At 33.7% G+C, this 19,216-nt stretch overlaps 1 protein-coding gene across 3 annotated transcripts; it reads right to left on the bottom strand.

Annotated features, from left to right (window-relative positions):
- Positions 1-4,942: 4,942 nt before the first annotated feature.
- On the bottom strand, positions 4,943-7,819 carry LOC132094704 (uncharacterized). Of its 3 annotated transcripts, none has more exons than XM_059499361.1 (8): positions 7,538-7,819; positions 6,986-7,330; positions 6,503-6,835; positions 6,151-6,255; positions 5,973-6,038; positions 5,720-5,794; positions 5,610-5,638; positions 4,943-5,436 (listed from the first exon to the last, which is right to left on the bottom strand). In XM_059499361.1, exons 1-8 carry the CDS (start codon positions 7,590-7,592, stop codon positions 5,368-5,370), a joined length of 1,077 nt encoding a protein of 358 aa, XP_059355344.1. In that variant the 5' UTR covers positions 7,593-7,819; the 3' UTR covers positions 4,943-5,367. The 3 variants fall into 3 exon arrangements, with proteins under 3 accessions (XP_059355344.1, XP_059355345.1, XP_059355346.1); XM_059499362.1 differs by having other exon boundaries at positions 5,720-5,791; XM_059499363.1 differs by having other exon boundaries at positions 6,539-6,835.
- Between the last annotated feature and the right edge of the window lie 11,397 nt (positions 7,820-19,216).

Here is a 19,216-nt window from a genome sequence, read left to right as displayed (position 1 = left end):
GAAGGTAGAGAAAGAAACATCAAAATGTTGAACATTTATCAACAAGCAAGTGTAAGAAAGAAGATGGTGTGCTGAGAAGGAAGGAATAGAGAGAAAAGAACAATCAATCGCAGATCTGTCATACAAATGGGACATTCGGAGATGTTGAAGGCACATATAGGATGCTCAGATTGATGTGAGGAGGAAAAGAATGAAACACAATGAGGAGAGAGAGTCTTGCACCTAATGACACATAATAGGCCCGTAACACTTAACAGCAAACAGTTCCATTCCACATTGCGGCCACATAGCAGAGGACATTAAATATTCATTTCCACCTCTTGAGATGCCGGTAAGCTGCGTCATCAGTTTGACAGTCGATCATTATAACCGCCTCAGCGGCAGGACACTGGAGAGACAGCAGCCATGAGGAGGATCGCTTCAGGATCTGAACACCGCCTTTGCTTATCTACAACTGTGTCCAGCAGGCAAATATTTTGCAGTCATTGAACCATAAAACAACCCAAAACAGAGTAAAGCCTAGTCGGTGTGAAAAACAGACATTACATTCACAGAGGAAATGCTTATGACTGTTGTAGTCAGATCGGTTTTTCATGTAATGTATGCAAAATCACCCTCAAAGATTATGGGAGCCAAGGCACATTTGAAATAATTCATGACCATATGCAAATATTTTTCATAAAGTGCTGGATACGGAGGGAAGTGAACTCATTAAATTAAGATTAAAGTGCAAATGTGGAAGATGAGAAGTGACTCTAAAATTAGCACAGGATTTTTTATCTGTGCAGTGAATGAACCTTTGTCGCCGCAAGAGAGCTCGTAAATAGATTTGAAGAAAGCAATATTAACAGTAGACTAGGTTATGCTCATCATAATCATGGTCTCACACGCCTCTCATTTTTACTGTAATTAGTTAAAATGGCTCTATTATGATTTATCAGATATCCATTTTTAACATCCAGTGTCAATAGTGTAACACTGGCTTACAAGTTATCATCCAGTGTAGTTAAAATACATTTTTTGTAAAAATGAATAAATGAATTCGTAAATAAATAAACCTTACCTTCAAGAAGTTTATGTCTGGAATGGAAAATGTAAAAACTGCAAAATAATAATATAATAATAATAATAAACATGAACATCCATTTTTAATAATACAAATAAAATGCGGCACAGTATGCATTCCTATATGCAAAAATATGCAGTTCAAATATGTTGTTTTCACAATGACCTCTTTGCATTTTTAATTTAGTGTGTGGAGTGCCATTCATCTATCTTCAAAATAAATGTTATTTTCATTTAACAAATTCTGTTAAAATATTAACATCTAAGATGATAAGATTATATATATATCACAAGCACATCTGTTTATTCCATGCATAAAGACACTGCATAATACTGCAAAATATATAAAAAGCACAAAAAGTCTAGTATGGTATATTCCGAGCAAACCCTAAGTAATTAGCATATACAGTAAGAGTACTTCAGCTGCTTCCTCTGTAATGAACTCAAAGTGAGTGTGCTGATGCACTTCCTGACTCACAGCAGGGCTAATGCATGTGTGTGTGTACGTCCTGCCGTGTTTGAGACTGCAGCTCAGAGCCCCCGTTACACAACAGGCTCACTAGGCTGTTCACCCTTGTGTTGCAGTGCTGGAGTCTGCACGCCATCGACCCCGTTGTGTCCTAGCTTAACCGCTACTCAGGGAGAGCTGGTCTGTCTGCGTCTCACTAACACATCTGCTATTGAATCTGTTGGATATCAGGCATTAGTCTCTAAATATGGCCATGATATCTGAATCTTTAAAATATGTTCCCATCTTCAGTGACCTTGTATACCTCAAGTTACTGTGTGATTCTCATTATCTCAATTTGATGTTTGTCTCAAAGTGAAGTCTTAAGAATGTCAAATGGAAACTGGTCATAGCATAGTGCAGCATTTTCCTCCTTTGAGACACTGGGATCCACCTTAGTTCCTAAAATCCTGAATACTGCTAATGAAATGTCACAATAGCCTCTTTGACCTTTCCATGTTCAGTAACACTAGACATTAGAGCAAACATGCCCTTTAGTTCTGCTGTGAAACTACCATCCCTTGTTTAACATTAAGATTTTGATGGAAGAATCCTGGAAATTATTTCACTAGGGCTGTATCCGAAATTATACACTCTTTGAGTAGGTACTTTTTTGAATATGCAATTTTTTTCACGACTGATAAAAAGTTCTGTATAATATGAATGTGTGTGGTGATGAAGTGCATTTGTCAGGTTGTTGTTGTCATGTGACCTACCAGCATCAGTTGCGCTGCTTCTCTGTTATCTTCTCCCATGAGGCCTCATGGGATAGTAAAGTGTCCATTAGATGCACACTTCAGAATATCACCGGAAACAGTAGATCATTCGGGAACTTTTTGCCTGCAGTTCAGCATTCAGACACACTACTCTTTTCACATACTAATTTTCCTGCTATAGTAGTAAGTAGTAGTAAGGAAGTATGTGATTTTGGATGCGACCCACCTTTCTATCTTTCAGGAACAGGAAGAGAAGCTGAATGTACTATCAGGAGCATCTCTCTTTCTCTTTTCCAAAGGGAGTGTGCTGTTCCTGGAAGCCCCCTTTCAGTGAGGGCAGACAGAGTCAGCGACATGTCCATCATAATGCATCAGCCTCGAGACCCAGTATCCCAACATCCCCTGTGCTCTCATTCACTCTCTCACTGTCTGCCAGCGAGCTACACTTCACTGCGTGCTCAAACACAGTGTTTTTCCCCCTGAAACTCACCATTTTATATGTGTACTTGTATAGCTGCCGTGTGAATATTATGTGGCCGTAAAAAGCAGCTGAAATGCAGCATTACATTATTTACACTAATAAAATGCTGCAACGCTTCTGATTAAACTCGTAGATCAGGTTCGGTTCTCTCTATTCATACTGGTTTTCCGCTCTCTTTGCACTCGTTAATTAGAATATTAGCAAAGCTTCAACAATAAAGGCTCGTTCTCCGCAACAGCAGCCGTTTAGCGACAGGGCTCTTGTTCCATTACAAAAGAATAATAGATTCACAAGGACACATTTCCTCCAACATACTCAAGATTCATGCCCCTAGGAATGTATACACGTGAGAAACCCAGACAACAGACATCTGGTGCCATAGACATCCCAAGGCGTACCTTATCAGCCGTATACAAATGGTAAAGCACTCCCTCTTCGGCTGTTGAGAATCTAGTTTGTGACTTGCTTCGAATTTCTGAATATCAGTTTTTCATACTCTGTCATTAAATTCCTGACAAATACACATTGTTATTCAAAGCATAGGTGTTTATATTTAGTGTTTTGCATACTGGTATGTTGGTGTCCCTACAAAGCTTCTCAAATAGCTTTAACAGCAATCTCCGAGTTTGTGAAAACCAGCATTGTTGCTGGTGAACAGCATGGCTGTACTGGTTCATAAATGGCACCAGCTTCTAACCAGCTTGTAAGTTCATGTTGGTCTAAACTGGATTCAGCAGAATTTCACCAGCTGTGACATTATATAGTGATGTATATATATATATATATATATATATATATATATATATATACATATATATATATATATATATATACAATACAGTTATATATTTCAGTGCTTTTTAAGGGGATGTACCCAATATAACTCATTCTCACCCTCAATATAACTCACTCTCAAATGTGTATTGAGGGTTACAGTATAGATATTATTCACAGTCTATATTCTGACATTTGCATGTTCTCCTTCATCCATAACCATATTTATCAGTTGTGGATGAAAAATGTGAGCTTGCATAAAAATGGGGCCCACTAAAATATCTGTCTGAACTACTATTAGTTATATCTTTTGTTTGTTAATCTATTCCTACTCCTGCTGCAAGAATTGGGATTTAGGTGGTGCAATGTTTTGTAACATTATGTTTTACATACAGCAGGTTATGTAATTCTAGGGCATTTGCAGATGGGTTGGACCACAGAGAAAGATGCTGAATTTGTGTACTTTGTGTTTAATGCTCAGAATTATGGAAACAGTATGTTTTTGCTAGGATAGGCGATGGTGTGTAGTTTACCATGGCTTAAAATAGTGAATGCAAAATCACCAAAGCCACCATATACTTGCATGTTTGCATTAAGTATTATTTATTTTCTGTGTGTGTGTGTGTGTGTGTGTGTGTGTGTGTGTGTGTGTGTGTGTGTGTGTGTGTGTGTGTGTGTGTGTGTGTGTGTGTGTGTGTGTGTGTGATGGCAAAAACAGCTGAAGTGTCTGGAGTGATGGACAGAGTAAAGCTCTTTTATGAAATTGAACATATTAATTCAAAGTCAAGGAGATTAAGTTGAGCAGAAAAGCTTTGCTTAACTAGAAAAGGTGCTGTGATTGTCAGTAGTAGAAAGTAAGACTTTGGATAAGAGTCTACCCATCTTGACCATACTCAGGGTGCTCCTCGAATAAGTCTTTACGGCTTGATGTGGTCAGGATCTTAATAAAATAGGATTATCTGAAGCCTACATTTTGGAGACAAAGGTGTGAGTCCAAGCATGTGTTAACCTTGGTTATTTTCCCCCCTACACACACCCCATCCTTTCAAAATCTGCCTTTCCCCTCCCCACAGAACATAATTTATGTGCATTTGGATTCTGTCATACACTAATTCATCACTCAGTGGTTCTACTTAGCAGACCTTGACAAGCGTTTTAAAATCCCCCTACGTTTAAATAAAGACACGCATTTGTACAAAGCAGAGCAACCTTGAGTTAGTGAGGAGCATTATCCCTTGTCCATAAAGACATCCTATTCAAACTACTTTTTTCCACACTTTTGTGTTTTAGACTGAAGTACATTGAAGCTGCATGTTCTGGGTGGATTCCAGGAGGATGAAAGTGACAGACAGAGAGTGAGAGAGAAGAGGATGGGTAACTGCATTACCCTTTTTTATTTATTATTGTTATATTTCAAGTATGTTTTCAAACAGTGCCATCAAATGGCCATTTTACTAGTATACTTGCACTTACATGAAGGTGGCTATAATACCATAACATATGTAAAGTAATAATAATATTCACTTAAGTTGATGCTTGTACACATGTGACTAACACAACATTAATTCAGGGATGCAATTATACATTTTCAGCCGGTTATGGTGATGGTTCACTGAAGACAGTTAGATGTTTTTGATCACACAACACCCCTAAACCTACTCAGCTGATAGTTGATGTAGTCAGACAGCGCCATCTGCTGTTTTATAAAGAAAACGTTATACTTTCTCCATGATACAATAGTTTGAGATTCACAAAGCTTAAAGTAAACAAATGACAAAACTCTCTCTTCCTATTGTTTTCATAATGATATTGGGGAGTTATGTCTAAGTCTGGAACCTGGAATTGTTAAAAAAAATGGTTGCGTAGGTCACACTGTCTGGTGTAACTGTTGTCTGTGGAAAGACAAGGCAAATTAGCAGCAATAAATAAACAATTTGGGGGTAAAATGACAACCACATTTGGCACCACAATAAATTAACACCATTACTTAAATAAATAAAAAAATAGTAATAGCCTATTTTTGGACTGTAACAGGTGTATAATATTAACAAACATATGCACTCACCTCATCTCTTTTATTTATGTTTGTTTTTCCTACAGAAAAAAAGAAGATATTTTAGAGAGGATGTTCAAAATATATGGTGTTTCACAATTCCTGAAGGGAAAAGTTCTTACCGTATCTGTTTCTTCTGATATTACGGTATATTTCAGGACTGTTTTCTCTGTTTTCCAGTGTGCTGCTGTGCTCTACTGGAAGAAGAAGAAAGCTAGACATTCAAAATACTTTGGAAAGTTTGTGAGCACAAAAGGCTCCAGTATGATGATGACAATTTTCAATAAACATGTGTTTAGTCATCTCAATAAAATAAAAATATGTAGCAGCTAATGGATATACTGTATGTAACATATATTTAGCTGATATGAATACCTCTATCATTCCTCATTTGGCTGATATTGATGTAGACTGGTTCAGACTCTTGAGGGTCAGAGTGCACTGAAATGATTGCAATGACAGGAGTAAGTAAGAAAGTAAGAAATCATTCACTGTGAAAGATTATTAAAAGACAAAATAATGAAAAGATGAATAACTGATAGTATTTTTGTACTTGACTTTCGTTTCTTGTAACAGTAACACAAGAGAATGCCAAGCAGAATCCCAGTAAACAGAGCCAAAACACAGAATACTGTTGCCTTTGCATGATTGTTGACTGCTGAAAGAAAATAGAGACTTTATAAGTAAGTTCAAAGTGTTAACTAACTTAATTTATTTGTATTATTATTATTATTATTATTATTGTTTGTTTGTTTGCTTGTTTTGTATCTGGAACATTATAAGCATTTTCATCTACATTATGAGCCTATAATATGTATTTTCAGGTTATAAATATAATGTAGCTAAATAAATCTTATTTTCAGTTAAAGTGAAAATAATGTATATTAATGGTTCAGAGATATGACCTTTGTTTGTTACATTCAAATTTTCTGTTGACATACTTGGAGTATTTGTAGTTGATAAGATAAGACTGCTTGTTATAGAGGCCAGAGCTCTGAGTGTATTCTCAGTAAAAACTGCACACTGCCAGTTCAGCGGGTCTGTTTCATAGCTGGATAGATTCACTGTGAGTTGTAACTTGTTATTTTTCTCAGTCATAATTTGCTGTTTGACTAGAACTCCTCTGTTCCCCTCCATCCTGAGCCAGACCAACCTTACTGACTCAGTTACTTCAGAAAGCTCACAGGTAAGAACCACTGACTGATTCCTCAACACACCATAAGGGGGCTCCACTGAGACTGAAACCAACAACATGAATGACTTTTAAATGCACTGAACACATTTACAAAACGGTAATAATCAAATGTAAATGAAAAATCTATGTCTTTATCACGGATTGATTTAGTGATTCATTGATTCATTTTTTGACTGATTGACTTTTTGCAAACCTCTGATGGTGTGTAGTGTTATTGTTGTGTAGACTCTAGCTCCTGTAAAACAGTTGTATGTTCCAGTGTAATTGAAGTACACAGGTGAGATGTGAAAGATTAAAACTTGACCGTTGTATTCGGTTGAAGAACATCTCCCTGGTGCAATTGGTCCTTTTAACTGATTTTGTCTTCCTTTTTCAGAGACTATCAGATCAATCTGTGAATTAGGCCTCGGCTCCCAGGTCCACTTAAAGCTCTCAAAAATATTCCTGTTATTTTTGCAGATGAGTAATAAATCACTATTATTGGAGCTTTGTCTATAAATGAAATGTTTTTTTAATTTTATACTTTGGGTAGAAGTATCTGGAAAGAAAATTGATAACCTGGTGAATTTCAGTGAATATATCTGTTAAAACATTTCATTTTTTATGCATATTTGTGAAAGGAAAAAAAACAAAACAAAGAAAGACCACACAAGAAGAACATTCTGCATAATTCATAATGGAAAAAAATTATAGATCATTAAGATGATGGCATACAACTCAGAATTAACAAAATATATATACTTACATGGAGCGACATTAAGTGTGTGAATCCCTACAGTTTTTACTCTTCCATCTTCCATCAATCTACAGTAATATTTGCCTTCACTGTGTTCATCAACAGTGTGTAAGATGATGTAGGCAGAGTTGTTGTAGATCAGTGTGGTGTTGGATATTATTTCTCCGTCTTTCTCCCAGAGCAATGTGGAGGATTCGTTCAGGAGAGGAACGTCACATCGCAAAGATACATCAGATCCACGCAAGACTTTGAGAGATAAGAACTGAGTGTTAGAATCTGTATAGATTTCTTAAGTTTAAAACACTTTAAAAAATAACGTTTAATACTTTAAAATATTTTTTATTCTACAGAAATTCAACCAACGTTCCTTTTGGGTCTGGACTGTTTGAACTGTTTGATATTCTGTACAGAATGAATAACAGTTACAACAATTACAATAACAAACTTTGCAGGACAAACCAAGCTGCTATCAGCCGAGGACCTGAACAAAAGAATGCATTTACCAGCATTTTCTAAAACATTTGAACAAAGAGAGGCTGCACGCTTTCAAAATAAACCTTTTTTTTTCTCTAGTGATTGGTAATCACTCACACAAGACATGTTTACATTCTTTTATTTTGACACTTAATTTGAATTTGATAAAAATAGAGACTGTGAAAACTGCATATTAGTGCATTATATAAATGTTCTTTAATTACTTTAATTTTAATTCTATAATTTAGCAATTAAGATTAAAATCATGAAACACCAATAGAGGGAAGAATTAAACAATATGTTGTTTATGTATCTTGACAGAAGAATCTCCTCTTAATAGACTCACCAATAGCATGAAATCTGGAACATAATCCACACATCAGAATAAAGATTTGAATATGTGTAAGTGCCATGATTCTTCTTTGTGTTGCCTCAGATTAAGTGAAGCGCTCTGAAGAGTTTAAAGAAAGAACTAGACAGCAGCTTTTACTGGGCGGTGCAATATTCAGAAATCTGCCGTCATAGAAAACAATCAGCTTATGATTTTGAAACAAAATGCCCATGCGAGATACTGTACTAGATAAAACTAATATTTTTTAAGTGTTATAATCTTAAATCACATTTAGAAGTATAAACAAATACCCTTAAAAATATTCACAGTGAAAAAAACAAAAGAAAAAGGAAAAGATAGAAATCATCTGTTCATACATCTATTGGATAAATAATTTATCTTATTTCAGTTAAATCAGGCATGTCTGAACACAAATATTGTTTTTAGACTTGTCTGGTTTGCACATTTAGCTCATTTCCAGAGCAGGAAATGGTTTGCTAAACTCAGCTATCTTGAGGTTTCTCAGTCACCCAAATCTGTGATCTAAAGTGCGATCTAAACTCACAAACGTGCTAACTTTATTGAGGTCTATTTTTGAAGCTTAGTCTCTTTGTAGGCACATGCACATCTAAATATTGAAATTTCCTGATCATTGCCCATAAAAAAAATATATATATATATATATATATACATTTTATTTAATGTATTGTTTTTTTATGCAATTATCATTATTATAATTTATCAAACAACAAATGTCAGTACTTAATATTATCATTGCTACGGTCATGTTTTAATCTAAAATTTGTTATCATTTTTATTATTATTATTATTATTATTTTAGATTAATTTCAACCATTGTCTTCATAAGGCCATTTCAAATGTGCCTGACAACATTTAATATTTAAACATAGTAAAATAACTTTTTAAAAGCTTCAGTGCAAATAAGCAATGCAATAATTTGACATTTCTTTTAATGAATATCTCATGGTTTAACTTGCTTGAAATGTAAGCTTTTGTCATAATACCAGGAAATACTGTGCTCCATTTAAAACAGTTGTGTGTTATGAAACCACAGTGGGGTTTCTTTCTGGCATGAGAGCATATTGATTCAAGTCTGATTACTCGGAGAGAGTGTTGCATTTATGTTTTCTACTGCAAATGAAACCCAAAGAACCATTGCATACAGACAATATGCAGAGACACCTGTACAGTCTCACTAGAGCATAAAACAAGAATTATCAATCTTAATTCATTCTTAATATACCAAAATAATGAATGAGTTACTTGCTTTTATTAATAACATATTAATTTGATGATTTTAATTCCATCCAATCATATATAATAAAATAAATACAAAAAGATTTTTCATTTACATTTATTTATTTTACAGACCTTTTATCCAAAGCAACTTACAAATGAGAAATACAAGTGATTCCCCACATAAATGGGCAATAAACTCAAATGCTAATACAAAGTTTAAAGGTACAAGACAACAATCTTGACAACAAACACAAGACACAGGGCCCACGACTGATCTAAATTATCCAAATAATGAGTCGCCCATTCACAATGGGAAAGTGCCCAAGCAACATCACCCAGCAACATTGTTCAGAGAAGCTGCCCTATGTATCATCACCTTCAGACATCATTTAAAATCATACAAGCTAGAACAGGAAGGGATTAAGAGAAAGTGGAAGGATAGGAATTGTAATCATTATTTATTTATTTTTTCGGCAGGATGCAGTTAAGTTCTCACGGAAGAGATGATTTCAAGCTGTTTCTTGAATCTGCTCTGCACAGCTTCTGTACAAGTGCTGGCTCACTGTGCTGCACTAGTTGAGTAGATGACTGTAGTACTGCAGTGCAACACCTGTAAATATTGAAGTGTACAAGCTTAAAGACTGTATTTAGAAATCACAACCATATATAACACATGTATCATTAGCACATCAATGACAATTTTAAATGTTTATGATAGAAGGCGTTTCACAGCTAACCTCTGAACTTATAGACTTGGTTTTAAACCGACTGTCAGCTCCTGGAAAAATAATCATATAGTCATATATTGGTTTCACTTTATTTTGATGATCCCTTTAACATATTCTGTTAACTATAAGTAACATTGCAAGAGTGCACTGAAATGATTGCAATAGCAAGAGTAAGAATGAAATAAATCATTCACTGTTAACGATTATTAAAAGACAAAAGAGACTATTTTGAAAAGAGGAATAACTGATAGTATTTTTGTACTTGACTTTCGTTTCTTGTAACAGTAACACAAGAGAACTCCGAGCAGAATCCCAACAGAGCCAAAACACAGAATACTGTAGCCTTTGACTGCTGAAAGAAAATAGAGACTTTATTAGTAAGTTCAAAGTGTTAACTAACTTAATTTGTAGAATTTTTTTTTTTTTTTTTTTTTGTCCCTGGAACATTATAAGCCTTTTCATGTACATTATGAGCCTACAATTTGTATTAAGGTTAAATGTAAAATGTTAAATGTTAAATCTTATTCTCAGTTAAGGTGAAAATACTGTATATTAATGGTTCAGAGATATTACCTTGGTTTGTTACAGTTGAAGTTTCTGTTGACATACTTGGAGTATTTGTAGTTGATAAGATAAGACTGCTTGTTATAGAGGCCAGAGCTCTGAGTGTATTCTCAGTAAAAACTGCACACTGCCAGTTCAGCGGGTCTGTTTCATAGCTGGATAGATTCACTGTGAGTTGTAACTTGTTATTTTTCTCAGTCATAATTTGCTGTTTGACTAGAACTCCTCTGTTCCCCTCCATCCTGAGCCAGACCAACCTTACTGACTCAGTTACTTCAGAAAGCTCACAGGTAAGAACCACTGACTGATTCCTCAACACACCATAAGGGGGCTCTACTGAGACTGAAACCAACAACATGAATGACTTTTAAATGCACTGAACACATTTACAAAACGGTAATAATCAAATGTAAATGAAAAATCTATGTCTTTATCACGGATTGATTTAGTGATTCATTGATTCATTTTTTGACTGATTGACTTTTTGCAAACCTCTGATGGTGTGTAGTGTTATTGTTGTGTAGACTCTAGCTCCTGTAAAACAGTTGTATGTTCCAGTGTAATTGAAGTACACAGGTGAGATGTGAAAGATTAAAACTTGACCGTTGTATTCGGTTGAAGAACATCTCCCTGGTGCAATTGGTCCTTTTAACTGATTTTGTCTTCCTTTTTCAGAGACTATCAGATCAATCTGTGAATTAGGCCTCGGCTCCCAGGTCCACTTCAAGCTCTCAAAAATATTCCTGTTATTTTTGCAGATGAGTAATAAATCACTATTATTGGAGCTTTGTCTATAAATGAAATTTTTTTTAATTTTATACTTTGGGTAGAAGTATCTGGAAAGAAAATTGATAACCTGGTGAATTTCAGTGAATATATCTGTTAAAACATTTCATTTTTTATGCATATTTGTGAAAGGCAAAAAAAAAAAAAAAAAAAGAAAGACCACACAAGAAGAACATTCTGCATAATTCATAATGGAAAAAAAATTATAGATCATTAACCTTTAATCACTCCTAAAAAAGGACAACACTTAAAGTCTTTGGGGTCATTTTTACCCCAAACTTTTAAAAAGCGATTGCATAAGGAAATATACATTTTTTATATGGAAAACTATATATCATTTTTTTTATTTACTTCTCAACTATACATTTATGCTGTGTTTTTGTGGAAATTTTGAAGTTTTTTACCTATTTACTGCACAATTACATAACTAGGCCATAAATTGGCTCATGAAAAATGATTTTTTAAAGAAAAAATCACTTAAATGATGATCTTAATTAAATCTAAATAGTTTCTGGACATTGCTCTATGTGTTAGGGATAGAATACTGCCATCTAAAGGTTAGTCAAAAAACTTTATTTCTTATGGGTTAGGAATTAAAGTGCAATGGCCACATGTATCCACTAGAGTGCTATAGAGACTCATTCATTTTCACTTCATTTTTCTTGATGCTTCAACTTCTCCTCACAACTTTATGATATATATTTTGTGAATATTTATTTAAACATTTTGAAATACATAAAAAAATCTGTAGTTTTGTCAGAGTTAGAATTTGTTGTTGTTTTCTAATATATTTTGAATTATCTGCTTTTGCAAATTATTATACATACATTTGAAAAAAACAAGTCACCACTATGACATGATTGTAATCACACACTATTTATTTCAGAAAATTATTTATCAACAACTATTTATTTTTTTAGAACAAGAGATTTTAGAACAAGATGAATTTTAAAAGTAAATAAACCAATATAATACAAAACAACAGCACCAATAAACTGTAATGAACAGGAGTGAAGGGTACACAGAACAACTTTTTTTATAAATCACATGGCTAATAAACATGTGAAAGAACAAGCAGAATATTATAGAATATATATTACAAGCTTGTTCCATGTTGCATATGTGACATTTTTCAGATTTATGCCAGTTTAGTTGATTTTATTTGCCAATTTCTATAAAAATGCTCTCTGTTGCAGTGGCATACGTATGTTTGTGTGTGTGTGTATGTGTGTGTGTGTGTGTGTGTGTGTATGAGATAGAAAGTTTGTTCCACTTTGGGTTTATGCTCTAGGACCAGACCTTGAATTAAATGTAAAAATTTTTAGATTTATGCCAGTTTAGTTAATTTTATTTGCCAATTTCTATAAAAATGCTGTCTGTTGCAGTGGCATACGTATGTTTGTGTGTGTGTGTGTGTGTGTGTGTGTGTGTGTGTGCGTGTATGAGATAGAAAGTTTGTTCCACTTTGGGTTTATGCTCTAGGACCAGACCTTGAATTAAATGTAAAATTTTTTAGATTTATGCCAGTTTAGTTAATTTTATTTGCCAATTTCTATAAAAATGCTCTCTGTTGCAGTGGCATACGTATGTTTGTGTGTGTGTGTGTGTGTGTGTGTGTGAGATAGAAAGTTTGTTCCACTTTGGGTTTATGCTCTAGGACCAGACCTTGAATTAAATGTAAAATTTTTTAGATTTATGCCAGTTTAGTTAATTTTATTTGCCAATTTCTATAAAAATGCTCTCTGTTGCAGTGGCATACGTATGTTTGTGTGTGTGTGTATGTGTGTGTGTGTGTATGAGATAGAAAGTTTGTTCCACTTTGGGTTTATGCTCTAGGACCAGACCTTGAATTAAATGTAAAAATTTTTAGATTTATGCCAGTTTAGTTAATTTTATTTGCCAATTTCTGTAAAAATGCTCTCTGTTGCAGTCACATACATGTGTGTGTTTGTGTGTGTGTGTGTGTGTGTGTGTATGAGATACAAAGTTCGTTCTACTTTTTATTTATGCTCTAGGACCAGATCATTTTGACCCCAAAGGATGATTAAAGGTTAAGATGATGGCATACAACTCAGAATTAACAAAATATATATACTTACATGGAGCGACATTAAGTGTGTGAATCCCTACAGTTTTTACTCTTCCATCTTCCATCAATCTACAGTAATATTTGCCTTCACTGTGTTCATCAACAGTGTGTAAGATGATGTAGGCAGAGTTGTTGTAGATCAGTGTGGTGTTGGATATTATTTCTCCGTCTTTCTCCCAGAGCAATGTGGAGGATTCGTTCAGGAGAGGAACGTCACATCGCAAAGATACATCAGATCCACGCAAGACTTTGAGAGATAAGAACTGAGTGTTAGAATCTGTATAGATTTCTTAAGTTTAAAACACTTTAAAGAAATTCAACCAACGTTCATTTTGGGTCTGAACTGTTTGAACTGGTGGATATTCTGTACAGAATGAATAACAGTTACAACAATTACAATAACAAACTTTGCAGGACAAACCAAGCTGCTATCAGCCGAGGACCTGAACAAAAGAATGCATTTACCAGCATTTTCTAAAACATTTGAACAAAGAGAGGCTGCACGCTTTGTAAATAAAACATTGTTTTAGATTTTCTAGTGTTTGGTAATCACTGAAACAGACATGTTTATGTTAGTTTATTCTGAATAAAACTGTTATATGCATCTTTAAACAGATCACTTAATTTTAATTTGATAATAATGGAGATGACGAAAACAACACATTACTGTACTGTATAATGTTCCCCTTTAATTATTTTTTTCACCAAATGATTAGTAGTCATATGTTGTGTACAGTAAAATCAACAAACATCAAAAGAGGTAAGAGTTAAGCAATATCTTGATATAATAATCTTCCTTTTGACAAGATCACTTGGTTAACATGAGACTCACCGATAGCGTGAAATCTGGAACATAATCCACACATCAGAATAAAGATTTGAATATGTGTAAGTGCCATGATTCTTCTTTGTGTTGCCTCAGATTAAGTGAAGCGCTCTGAAGAGTTTAAAGAAAGAACTAGACAGCAGCTTTTACTGGGCGGTGCAATATTCAGAAATCAGAAACACTGCCAAAGCCTGTAGAAAATGAGTAAGAGGTTCAACCCTCAAACTAACTTAGAACTCAGAAACACTAGTATTTACTGTCATGTGGATGTTTAGTTGAAATAATTTCATCAGGTTCTTAAATCTTAAATTAGACCTATAAATAATTATTCTAACATCCAAACATGTTGTTTGGTTCTTTACAAAATTGTGTTTTTTAAACTTGAAAACATTAGTAACCAGATATCACAGTGGTCACAGGTGAGTCTTAAACCTTGCAAGACTGTTTTTAGTCTGGGTGGCTGTTGATCATATTCCTAAACACCTGCAAACACTCCTTTAGATGAACAGAGATTCTATTTTATTCCCTTCAAGGTTAAGATACAGCACATCTGCAACAGAACAATACATTCACACAGAACAAATACCCTAGGACTAAAACATCAAACTATAGATGACTTTGATTCATTTGACTGCATGATGATCAAATTAATTAATAACAAAACAAGTGCATATTTCTTCCCTGGAAACTGCGTTAAATGTTATTGTATACCTGACATGGGTCAGACCCTCTTCAGTCACTTCTCAGATATCAAATACACTGAAGATAGTCCAGCCAAGACCGAAAAGTTTGCTTTGCTTTGTGTGTGTGTGTGTGTGTGTGTGTGTGTGTGTGTGTGTGTGTACAGCAACTTTCTTGTTTGTGCACTTAGTATTTTTATGTAAATCTTCAAGAATAAACTCTTGTTCAAAAGGACCATGAACTTTGATTTTTGTTTTGTGTCATATTAAAGAGATAGCTCACCTTAAAAATTAAAATGTTGTCATCATTTACTCACCCTCATGTCAGTCCAAACCTGTATGAGTTTCTTTGTTGAACATAAAATAAGATATTTTGAAGAATGCTGGTAATGGGTAGTTGGCCCCCATTGACTTCCATAGTAGGGAAAGAAATGGAAGTCAGTGTTGTCCAAGATGGTGAGGTTCTTCAAAATTGTTCTAAATAGTCCAACGCAAGAAACTCAGGCAGGTTTGAAATGACATGAGGATGAGTAAATGATTACAGAATGTTCAGTTTTAAGGTGAACTCTTCCTTTAATACTAGATGCAGGGGATTTGAGAAAACTACAATTCCCTATTCATTAAAAGAGTATATAGAAATGATGACAAACATCCTTGAAATCTTCTCTTTGTACATATTTTGACTGAAACGGCTCTGATAACCCCATTTTAGGTCTTCTTAATAAAGCTTGCTGAAAATAAATATTATTTTTAGACTGGTCTGGTGTGCACGTTTAGCTTATTTCCGGAGCAGGAAATACTAAACTCAGATATCTTGAGGTTTCTCTCAGGCACAAAAAAGGTCTGAGATCTAGAGTGTGATCTAAATTCACAACCTCAACAGCTTCATTGAGGAAGTCTGTTTTTGAAACTGATTTTTAGTATGAGCTACAAGCATTAATATCTTGCTCGCTCTGAGTATTATAAAGCATTAGTCTTTGTAAAGCTGCGCTCTATATATATATATATATATATATATATATATATATATATATATATATATATAATCTGTAAAGGGCACAATATACTACTTATTCGGAACAATTTTCCCTATTTGTCTTTTATAAGTGTTTAAGGGTTAAAAGTTCATGAAATTACTAGATAATGCCTTGACACAAAATTACAAGTACTTTTTCTACAGTGTACATTGGAACTATGTTGAAAGTAGTGAAAAGTGCTATAATGCAAATACAATACCTATTTAAATACATAATAAAATTAAATATTAATACAGAAAATAAACTGAATATATTCTATTTGAATATAATTTGAAATGTAATTATTTCCTGTGATGCCTAACTTGAGTTTATAACATCCATTTCTCATTTTCAATGACACAAATTGAATTCAAATAGAATTTTTTTGCAAGATTATTTCTTATTTTCAAGATTATTTTCAAGAATATTTATTAACTGTGATTTTTTTTATCAATTTATGTGTAGTTGCTAGATAAAAGTATTAATTACTTTTAAAAAGTGGTAGTGTAAATTTAATTGAACTGACCTGTTGTGACATCCCTCTCTTGACATTAAACAGCCTTCTTTAGGCTTTTCAGGAAAATTTAAGAAGTAAAAAATATATATATAATGTAAAAGATAACATAAAACATCTTTTATTTATTTATTATTTTTAGTAGTAATATTATTTAATAACTTGTATGAAAGTAGAATAGAATTGAGCCAGAACAAAATATAATGAAGAAGATGAAGAAGTGATGTCAATTTTGAACTTGGTGTTTGAAATGAATGTTAATGTTTGTGTTCTTTGTGCTGGTCTGAGGTGACTGTGATTAGACAAGAGATATAAGAAACATTTATTATTATTATTATTATTATTATTACATTCCTTTAAGCCGGACAAAATTCCATATCTCAAAGTTTGCAATATAAATTACTTTCTATAGGTTTCAGTGTCATAGAATATTCAGTAATTTTCACATGTATTTTTATCAATATATAATTTTGTATTGTTATTTACTTTATTATTTGTAGTTCTGACTTTTGGTTAGTTGAGGCATTTGTTCCAAAACTTAATCATCTTAGCTTCTTCCATTACCGGAAATAGCGTTCTACATTTAACAGTTGTGTCATGAAACCACACGGAGGTTTCTTTCTGGTTTGTGAGCATACTGATCTAATTAAACTTGTGTTGGTGTTGCATTTATGTTTTCAATGCAAGTTTGCTTACAGAGCACAGTAGTTCATTAGTCTATTGCTTTACTATACCAAAATAATGAATGAGCATGCTATCATTTATACAAAATTCACTCAGTTTTCCATTTTGATAATTCAATAATTAAATCATATATATGTGACCCTGGACCACAAAACCAGTCTTAAGTGTCTTTTTTTTTTGTCATTGAGATCTGAAAGCTGAATAAATAAGCTTTCCATTGATGTATGGTTTGTTAGGATCTCGCAATATTTGAGAAAAATAATTATTTGAAATCTGGCATCTGAGGGTGCAAAAAAATCTAGATACTGAGAAAAATGCCTTTTAATTTGTCCAAATGAATTCTTAGCAAAGCATATTACTAATCAAAAATTACGTTTTGATATATTTACGGTAGGAAAATTACAAAATATATTTATGGAACATGATCTTTACTTAATATCCTAATGATTTTTGATAATTTGATCATTTTGACCCATACAATGTTTTTTTTTTTTTTGACTGTTGCTACAAATATATCCCAGCGACTTAAGATTTTGTGGTTCAGGATCATATGTGTGTGTGTGTGTGTGTGTGTGTGTGTGTGTGTGTTTGTGAAGCTCCCAGTGGCAAGGCTCATATTGCTTTAATATTTGTGTGGATGATTAGATTTTCTGTCCAGCACCTGTAGATATTGAGATATACAAAATTGTGCTTACTGTAAATAAATCACAAACATATACTGTAACAATCATCATTAGCTAATCAAATTGACAATCTGAAATATTTATGAAAGAAGGTGTTTTATAGCAGACCTCTGAACTTGCATGTTTCGTTTTAAACCATCTGTCAGTTCCTGGAAAAATAATCATAGTCATATAGATCAATCCGTGAATTAGACTCTGAATTACTTCAAGCTGTCATTCAATACAGCACAAAAATACCATAAAAAAATATGCTCACATGAAGTGACATTAATTGTGTGAATCCTAACAGTTTCTACTCTTCCATCTTCCATCAATCTACAGTAATATTTGCCTTCACTGTGTTCATCAACAGTGTGTAAGATGATGTAGGCAGAGTTGTTGTAGATCAGTGTGGTGTTGGATATTATTTCTCCGTCTTTCTCCCAGAGCAATGTGGAGGATTCATTCAGGAGAGGAACGTCACATCGCAAAGATACATCAGATCCACACAGAACTTTAGAAAAGATCAATCAAAACAGAGTAAACTAATATTTAGTGTGGGGGGGGGGGGGTAAATTAAATCAGTCACAAACACAATTGTTACTTATATAATAATAATATGATATACATTTTGTAGTTATCTGGCTAGATTTACAATGTCATAAGTGCATATCATTGGTGAATGGTTTAGAAAATTCTAAATGTAACTGATTTTTTCTGGACAAATTAAACTCATTCAACAATAAGATAAAGCAACATTATGAAAATACAGCTATTTTGTTGTTATTAGGTTCAGATCGGTAACACTCACCTTCTTGAGATTTGTAACAAAACCCAGTTCTTAACATTGTTATTAAAATAGAGATGATATGCATGGTGTTGTCTTCAGTCTTATTTCTGAGAGCATGATGAAGTATAGCTGAAAGACAAGAAATGAAAGAAACGTGTTTTAGAAATTGACTCAACATCAGACCAAACAGCTACAAACAAATGTGGTAGCATGCAGCAGGATGGTCTTAAAATATTGACTTGATTGGTCTTGACTTGAGCAACTACTCCACGACTGTAAGTGTG

This window comes from Carassius carassius, chromosome 19 (genome assembly GCF_963082965.1).
Source record: "Carassius carassius chromosome 19, fCarCar2.1, whole genome shotgun sequence".
Classification (NCBI taxonomy): domain Eukaryota; kingdom Metazoa; phylum Chordata; class Actinopteri; order Cypriniformes; family Cyprinidae; genus Carassius; species Carassius carassius.
Note: the sequence above shows the minus strand (reverse complement) of the source record. Positions and strands in the feature narration are given on the sequence as shown.